The 9,292-nt window shown below is 40.0% G+C and overlaps 1 protein-coding gene across 1 annotated transcript; it reads right to left on the bottom strand.

Moving 5' to 3' along the window:
• Nucleotides 1–2,930: 2,930 nt before the first annotated feature.
• LOC130719057 (uncharacterized) lies at nucleotides 2,931–4,347 on the bottom strand. Its single transcript, XM_057569705.1, has 3 exons — nucleotides 3,506–4,347; nucleotides 3,183–3,413; nucleotides 2,931–3,015 (listed from the first exon to the last, which is right to left on the bottom strand). The coding sequence occupies exons 1-3, from the start codon at nucleotides 4,345–4,347 to the stop codon at nucleotides 2,931–2,933; spliced, it is 1,158 nt and encodes a 385-aa protein (XP_057425688.1).
• Between the last annotated feature and the right edge of the window lie 4,945 nt (nucleotides 4,348–9,292).

Below are 9,292 nucleotides of genomic sequence, written 5' to 3'. Positions count from 1 at the left end.
AAATGTGATTAATTGTTAGAAGAAATATTAAGTCCTAGAAACCTCTAGATGTTGATGAGCGCGACGATACGAGCATTTTGACTATAATATTGCTAGGGTTCGGCGACGGCGACTTTTAGGTCAAAATCGACCCGACGACAGCGATAAGTTGGCGAATCGAGTCGACGAGGACGATTTCGTGGGCCGGACCTTATGGGGAGGTGCTGGGCATGATTTTAAGAATATTCTAGGAGAGAATATTCCTTGGTTTTATTTTTGAAGGTTTTATTTAAATAAAATGGGGTTTTATTTAAATAAAACGCATTTAAATAATTTTAACCTATGATTTAATATCAAAATTAATTCTGAAAATATTTTTGAGGCATCATGGAGTTGGTGCACGAAATTTTGGAGCCAAAAATTATTGATGAGGATTTTTGATTTTAAAATTGAAGTTTTTATGCATTTAGGAGGGAAATGGTGCATTTAATGCATTAATTATTTTGGGGTTTTTATTTAAATTATTATTTTAAAATTTATGGTGAAAATCTGAGCAAGGAGAGTGTGTGGTCGGCCAAGACTTGTGGAGGAAGGAAAAAGAAGACTTTTGCAAAAATTTCCTTTTCTAGCTAGGTTTTATGATGGAGAGAAATTAGGGATGTGATTCTTTGATTTTCTAGTTGATGGGGGATTCATTTCTAAAGTTTTAAAACTTCCAAGGATCCCTCCAAATCTGATTTAAAACTCTTGTGACTCAGATTTTATTTCTTTAAATAATTAGGGATTTAAATGCTAATTTTTGTGGGGTTTAATTTAGGAAATAAACCTAAATTTGACGGCTAAAGGTGGGGAGTTTTGGAAAGTTCTAGAAACCCTATAATGGGCTGAAGGAGGGGCGGTTTTGGGCCTCACTTGGGGAGGAATAAAAGCAATTAATGCTTAGCTCTCACCTCTCACTATAAATAGAGAGCTCCTCCTCCTCATTTTTCACAACAAGCTCACTTGCTCTCCTCTCTCCCTAGCCGTGAGCTCTCTCCCTCTCTTGACTTCTTTTATTTATTTTTTTATTATTGCTTTAGTTTCTAAGCCTTGAGCAAGGCCATTCTCAATATGCTCTGTGGTTGCAGCTTAAGCTGATCTGCCAAAAACCAGAAGAGAATGATTTTGATCGGGTTGCTTAGGAATGTTTATGTTTTTGGGGGTTTTTCTTAAGAAATTCATGATGTTCTTATAACGTTCTTATGATCTTCAAACAATTATTTTAGAAAAGAGGTTTTGATCTTATGAAAGAGAAAGTTTTGATTTTTCGAGGTTTTAAGATAATGTTTTTGAAAAGACGGGGAAAGGATATATTATCGCTAAACGACTACTAATTCGTACCGTTACTCTGTCCACATGACTAGGAAGTTCGAATTGAGCGTGATCCCGCCAAATCCAAAGTCCTAGGACGTGTTTTTGCTGTGACAAAGGTAAGGGCACTTCGGCCTCGGCCGGCCTAGATAAATTGTTTGTGATTGTGATTGTTAGCAAGCATGATGCTAGGACTATTGATGATGTATGTACTAGATGTGCTATATGATGATGATGCAATAAATGCTAGCTAGTGTTATTATGAACATGCCTATATGCCTAGGGTGTTAGCTATATTTATTGCTATGCATGCAAGTTATTATGCGATGATATGTTGTTCATAAGAGATGAACGTGATGGGCTTAGGGCCTAGTGATGATGACTGACTTGCATGGCATGCATTGTGGACCAAGTGACCTGGATTGGGCTTGGTTGGCCACAGCTAGTGACCTGGATTGGGCTAGTTGATGGTGATATTCAGGGGAGGCCCTGAATAAGGACGAGCAAGGTACGACGATGTTGGAGAGGTCCAACCCCCGATCTTCAAGCTGTTGGGCAGCGGTGCGTTGGAGAGGTCCATCCCCGATCGCGGAGTCGTGTTCGTCCAGCCTTTCCAAGAGGGATTGGCTTGAGGATATCCAAAGCTTCTGCATGCATACTTACCCCACATTGACTAACTATGACCTAGAGACATGATAGTTCCCTTTATGTGAAAATGTTAGCCTAGGGCTTACCTATGAATACTTGACAAACACAATACTTGACTTGAGTGGTTGCTTTCTAGAAGTTGACCCTTGCTTGTTTGTTTGCTTGCTGTTTGGGGCGCTTAACGCCTAGATGGATCGCCGGAGAATGGGCCTCACTCTGCATAGCATGGATGAAGACACCGCCTGGGAGATAGACCACTCCCTGGACCGGTATGTGTATAAAGGCTTTATGTTTCTATCGACCTACAACCCGGACGACACTCATCGAAAGGTGACAGGCTTCGAGGGCGAGATTCGGATGCCCTATCCTCCCGCGCGGTTTGCACCACCTGACGACGAGAAGTCCACTATGGAGACAGACCCTTCGGAGGGTTCATCACCACCGGCCGTGTTCACACCGCCCCCACCTGGGCCTGATTCTTCGGATTACTCCCCGGCATCGCCTGTACCTGACCCTCCCATCCCAGAGGCTCGCATGGAGGAGATGTTCGGCAGGGTGATCGAGCGCCAGGAGCAGAGGCTTCGGACATTGATCAGGGAAGTCGTCGATGAAGCATTCAGGGCCAGAGGCTTCGTCTGAGTTGGGTTGGGAGAGTGTTGTGTCTGTACTTGGGGTGAGGTCGAGTGTTGTTTTAGGGCTCGATACCTTCTTAAAGCCATCGTGTATGTGGATGAGCTTAAGTAAGGTTGAAAGCACTAGTTTCCTTCATTGAGTCTTGATGTAATAAAGAAAAAGCCTTGGTCTATTTAATAAAATGAAGTTTATTCAGCATTCATTCTATCTTTTATTTACTATCATTAAAAGGTTTTATTTCGACAAAAATTTATACACGTTTTTGAAAAAGGTTACTAAAGTGACCCTCGAGAAATCGGGGCGTTACAAAATCTGGTTCATCAAGGGGCTTCAACCAATTTCCTTGAAACTTCTTGCACAACCATCATCTTCTTCTTGTTGTGAGAAGAATTGGAGTACTTATTCCTTCATCCATTCCAAAAAAAGGAATAAACTCAACAATAGAAGAGCTAATGACCTAGTTTTTATACATACAAATCTTCGTCTTCTTTCAACAAAGAGTAAGAGTTATATGGAAGGTGAGACCAAAATGTGGGACGTAGGTGGAGATGCATGGGAGTGCAGCTCCATACATCACCCACCAATCCCTGTGCTCGAGGTCCCATCTATGTTGTGAGCAATCATATTGGGCAAGTTCTCCATTTACACTTGCGAATTTGGCAATCTCAGCATATGCCTCTAATCTTTCCTTCGCTATCGGAAAGTAGCTTCTTAAGCACTTGTTTCTTTCCATGCAAATGTCATTGTCCATATCAAGGGTTACTCGGTTTGGAGCTCCCTCAAGCCATTGCTCACAATAGTATCTAATAGAAAGTATAATCAACAAGTAAAAGTTAGTTGGTTCCACTAAGAAAGAGTACAATAAAAATTGAAGTTACAAATGAATTAAGCTTACCTTGGATTAAGTGAATGGGCTAAGCAATGAAGTGGAGTGTTACTTTTGGTCCATATATCAATTAGGATGCTATACACCACGTCATAGAAGGACGAATGTTGATTCAACTCCTTGTTCTCATGTTGAAATATTGTTAATTTCACTTGCTCAATCATGGAATCCCATTTCTCATAAACCAAATGAAGAGTGGGTTGATTAGTATCACAAGCACGAAGCATGTCATATATGGGACTTGTAAAGCTTAGCACATAATCAACTTTCTCCCACCAACTATCATTTGAAATTGTGTCTTTCACAAATATTGCTCTATGTTTATCATCATCTCTATAGCTAATCCATTGTTCGTCAATGACCATAGAAAGAAGACCTTGCTTAACGACTCTCAACCTTTTAAGCATGATAATGGTTGAAGCAAATCTAGTCTCAACAACCGCAAGCAACTTCAAATTCACAAACTGTTGAGACATGGAAAGCCTCATGGAATGGTTTATGATGAAATTTCTAATGAGTTGAGCATCATCAACAACCTTAGATATCCAACTACACTCACTGTAGGCAGCCTCATTACTTTCAGTATTTTTTGGATCACAAATGTTTTTCAATGCAAGGTTCAATGTGTGAACAACACACGGTTTCCAAAAAATATGAGGATGAACACCCTCCACAATAGATCCAGCCGCCTTGCAAACAGGTGCATTATCAATAATGACTTGCACAACATTTTGTGCTCCAACATCTTTAATAACATCTAAAATCTTATTTGCAATATAATTTTTATCCTTATACTCACCAGATCCATCAACAGCCTTCAAGAACATAGCTCCTGCATCTGAAGCTACCATAAATACATGTTCACAGTAGTTGCAACGCCAAGTTGCATTCCCTCCTCCATCTTGCTTACTTTGTAACAAAGTCACATAACCCTAAAGAGGTGTTTTTCCTTCAACTTTTCCGAGTGCAAATTTTCCGAGATACGGAAGAACTAGATTGAGCACTTGAATTGTTACTAGATTGTTGAGTAGCCATTTGCACTGTAACAAGAATTCAGACAAAAGAACATGAACAAAATAGATATTCACAAAGAAAAAAATGAGCTCTCCTACCGAAACAAAAAGTTTAATATTACAGGTTCTTGAAAATGAGTTACAATTTACATGTTATCAGTATAAAGATATGGCCATAAGGGCATAGACAACACATGGAACAAGATAATAAGAGCAATAAAATTAATAAATAATTAAATATGCAGGTGTTGAGTGGACAGAGAAGTGGAGAAAATGGAGAAGGCACATATAATTGATTCATAATGAAGAGAAATCATGTCAGGGTCAGTTTCTACTAACATCACATATATGCATAGGTTATAGTAAGAATTATAGGTAGAAACTTGTAGCAAAACGTGAGAGAGAAGAGGAGAAGAGAGGTAGAGGCATAGAGAACTTACGTGAGACTGAGAGAGAAGAGTAGAAGAAACGTCGTGCAGAAGAGAGGAGAGGGTGAGAATTGAGAACGTGAGGAGTAAGTTAGGTTTATTTACTATCTAGGAAAATATTTTTTAATTATTTAATTAGTAAAAAAATATCAATTTTTTACGTTAAAGTACCCAGCAGCGTACCCGGGCCGCACCGCCAACCCACCCAATTACCCGTGGCGTACCCGGTGATTTTCGGTGCGCACCCGGTGGCGGTGTGGTAGCCGTACCCGTGATTCTATGACCCAGTGCGGTGGCCGTACCCAATAACCCGGCGCCAAATTGTCGTACCCGTGCTTCATAGAAAATGTATCACCGTAACAACCGAGAAGAAGACAAAAAAAAAACAATAACAGGAATGGAGATGATGCCTAAAAAAACGGAAAACGTGTTGTTTAAAACTGAAAATTAAAAAAAAATGTAAATTACCATAACACCAAATAATGTGTGTTGTTTTAAAATTAATTAGTTAGGAGGGTCTGATACTTTGTTTCTGACGAACGCTCCTCTGCACTTTTTGCAGATGCTTGTGGGATTGGGTTCCCTAGAGATTTTTGCTAGTTTGGGTTCGAATGATAAAATTCTGAATCATACTCATTGACTAATTGCAGCATGTTTGGAAACCTCTTTTGGAAAAGAAACAAAAATACTATTTACATTTACAAACTACTTATAAAATTGCATATTTATTACGAGATAAGTTACAATTGTGATCCCCGAAAGTTGAGGCATTACAGGTGCCCTCAACGACCTAAAAAAATCTTTATTGGACACGAACTGGCGGATGAAACGAGGTGTTATGTCATTCCAACAGTGTATGGATCTTGGAGCGACACTGGAATTTATTCAGGCTCAGTGGGAAACTCCTGCGGATGACGGGGTTTGCGGCACCTGCAAATTGCATGGCTCCGTAAAAGGTGTCAAGATGCTCTTGGGATTTGCGGCACCTGCAAATTGCATGGGCCCATAAAAGGTGTAAGGCGGTCGGACGAAGGTAGCTCAGATTTGGTGTCGAATTGTTGCCTCACAAAGAGGATTTTTGGGAAGGATGAATTCCTCTATGTTAATGTTTGGAACAAGCCGATCATGGCTTGAGCTCGGATCTAGTCCAGAGTGTAATTTTAGACGATGGATGTTGCACTCAAGTTGCGGGATCCGAGTTCTATGCTCTCAGATGATGACTTGTGATTTGGCTTCAGCTTGTCATTCCATCTCGATTGTCGTCTGCTGAAGGCAGTAAAGGGCCTCCCTAGAGGTTTGGGGAGAAATAACACGAGGCTCATCGAAGGGGCTTGGTTTGACTTCCTACTATGGAAGTTTCTCTGGTTGCGGTCTCCTATCCATATTTCGCGCACTTAGTATTCTTCAATGTAACAATCAGAGGTGGGTTGGAGTCGTGTTGTACATAAAGTCTTGGCCATAGTCGTAGCGGGGGTAAGTTCTACCAGTTCCCGCACATGCTGCCAATTGATCAGATGAATCCAATCAAATCTCCAAGGGAGAAAGTTTAGGTAGAGAAGACGACAAGCTTCGGGTAAGGTGTTGGGCGTTAAGGCGGTGGCTGGTTGTGACTTCGATAGAGGTTGGCCTTCACTTTATCACTTCAAAGCTTAAGTCAATGAATTCATGATGGCTGAAGTGAGTAGTGATGGAAGAAATAGTTCTCTATAAGAAAGGAGAGCGACTCTCGTTATATAATGGCCTCGTTTATATAGTTCACTTGGCGAGCAATTGGGTACGGGGTTTCATGTTGCTTCCCTTTGTCTAGCGGTTAAAAGACTAAGCGATTTGCTGGGAGTTTTTTGATCGTTTTGATCTTGACTCAATTAAATTAAATACCTCTGCTGGTCTTTGCGTGTGTGTTTGGCTCTCCTTGGGCTATGGATGTTGGTTGTGACGACCATATGATGGATCCTCACGTGACGAGGTTTGTTTAGGTTTAGAAGGGCTCAGAGGTTAATTAGGCTTAATGCATCTAGTGCGGGACGTTGATTAACAGTTAACTTTCAAGTCTTGAAAGCGACTACTCATTCTTATGGATCCATCCCTAGTCTTTTAACCTGGTTCAAGAGAAGGTATACAATCGTTCTTTAGAACTATAAGCTCTTGACTCGTTGATCGAGTCTATCTTGAGCTGGACAGAGGTGAGGATCCAGGTTTTCGTTTGTGGGAGGGGGGAGAATGGTTTCCCCCAAAACAGAAGTACCTCAATTTTGGTGTTGACCGAGTTAACAACTTGAGTTTGGCCGAGACCAAGTTTTGATTGACGTTTGAGGGGAGGCATACAGTTGCCCCGAAACAAATTGCATAGTACGGGGCATAATCACATATATATTTGCAATAAACTATCATCTGCACTACACTAACTAATTTATCTATATTGGACTACATCTTTATGCTTTACTTAATTGATTTCAATGAGTAGATATAAGTTATGATACACTCACACCTCTTTTTTTTACATATCATTTTTACCATTTTTTTCATTTCTCTCTTTGTATTTCCTGTCACATCACTTATCATATCACTCATTTATCTCTCTTTTCATCATACCTTAGTGAGTTGGAGACGAAATTAATATGTGAAGTGAGTATTATCCGCATATTTGAGTGGAATGAAATTAATGAGTTGGAGGCAAAATTTAGAATTTGTTTTTAAAAAAATTGGGTTTTTTTAACATGTGGGAGGTTAGGATTTTTCTTCTTTAATGAATATTTGAGTGGAATGAAATTAAGGAAGATGATGGTGGTTCGTAGAAGGAAGAAGAAGAAGGAGCTTGAATTTGTGGAAATGTATGAGGTATGGAGGAAGAAGATGATGATGGAAGTGGAAGAAGTGGAAGTGGAAGACGAAAAAGATGAAGTTGGAAGATGAATAGCTAGATGTGATTAAAATAATTTACAAAGACTAAAACTGATGCTAAAAAACCTACGTGGTCGGTCACTCTCAGTTGACTTGCTCTCAATGTGGACATACCAGCCAAAATTGATAAAGTAACGACTTAATTTAATTCCTCTTACAAAGTCAGGGTAAGCCAATAAAATTTTGGGCATTGCTCTGGTACTCTCTAAGAATGAGAGGGTTTAGTACCCTAGCATTCTTTAGACCATGAAGGACTAAGTTGTAAATTAAACAAAAAAAATTAAAATCATGACAAAACAAAGTAAAAGGTACCTTCTATTTTGAATGGGTACCTAAGAAATTGTCTAAAATTGTATATTATGGTAAAAAACCGGTGACTTGGATCTGGCTCGGTTGGACCACAGACTCAGCTTCTTTTGGAAAAAAATGTCAACACTAGAGACAGCACAGTGGAGAAGCCCAAAGAGAGAAGAAAGATTCAAGATTCATGGTTTCATGAAGTTGGTTGAAAATAATAATATTAGTCGTGTGTCTGTGAGAGGGAGAGGGAGAAGGGGAGAGAGAGAGAGAGAGAGAGAGAGAGTTGCATGTGTAGTGTGCTGCTGCTGCTAAGGGTGTACAAGACCCGGCCCTACCCGCCAACCCGTCCCGGCCCAAGCCTTTCGGGCCGGGTTGAACCCGGCCCGATCATTAAAAGATGTCGGGTTAGGGTTGATCATTGAGTTATCTGGCTTCGGGTCGGGTCGGGTTCGGGTTGACATTCGGGCCACCCGGCCCGTCCCACATATATATTTTATAAAATTTTAATTTGTTATAATGGTCAAAATATGATAGATGATGCTCAAGTTTATCTTACTATGTGGATGATATGAAAATGTTTAACATCTATCTTACTAATTAAATAAACGTTGGTTAAAAGATGAACACTTTCATGCTTTAACAAGAGAAAATCATGTAATGCACATGTGAGACAAGTGAAGAGAGATCAAACAAAATGAGTGACACGTGCATATAGATCAAATAAAATGTAAATCTCTCAAGTGCAATAGATTATGACATAGATTATGCAAGAATTGGATCATTTCAAGCTCTTTCTTCTAAAAAATAGTTCTCACTTGTAACCCTTTTAGTATGTTATTGTCTTTAAATTTTATAATTAGTATTAAATAGTCTTAGATTTATTGTCCCTCGGGTCAACCCGGTCCCGTCCTACATAGACCCGTCCTAAATTGGACCTGCATATTGTCGGGTTTCTTCGGGTCTAAGGACGAGTTAGGGTCTAAGAATTGGCCCGATCAATATTTAGGGCCGGGTTAGGGTTAACTAAAACCCGTCCCAACCCGTCCCTTGTACACCCCTAGCTGCTGCCACAATTGGTTGCTACTTGCTAGGGTTTCTTATTGTCTGGTGCCCTTTTGGTGAAATATTGGCCTTTTTTATTGGTTGAGCCTTAT

This window comes from Lotus japonicus, chromosome 5, assembly GCF_012489685.1.
Source record: "Lotus japonicus ecotype B-129 chromosome 5, LjGifu_v1.2".
NCBI classification, from domain to species: Eukaryota; Viridiplantae; Streptophyta; class Magnoliopsida; order Fabales; family Fabaceae; genus Lotus; species Lotus japonicus.
The sequence above is the reverse complement of the archived record's forward strand: the minus strand, read 5'-3'. Positions and strand labels throughout refer to the sequence as shown.

Bases quoted from the DNA above. Each gene is read 5' to 3' on its own strand.
- LOC130719057 (XM_057569705.1), bottom strand. From the start codon at position 4,347: ATGGTAGCTTCAGATGCAGGAGCTATGTTCTTGAAGGCTGTTGATGGA. The intron at 3,414-3,505 runs GTAAGCTTAATT...ACTTTCTATTAG, and splicing joins GCCCATTCACTTAATCCAAG to ATACTATTGTGAGCAATGGC. The intron at 3,016-3,182 runs GTATGGAGCTGC...GAATGGATGAAG, and splicing joins CACAGGGATTGGTGGGTGAT to GAATAAGTACTCCAATTCTT.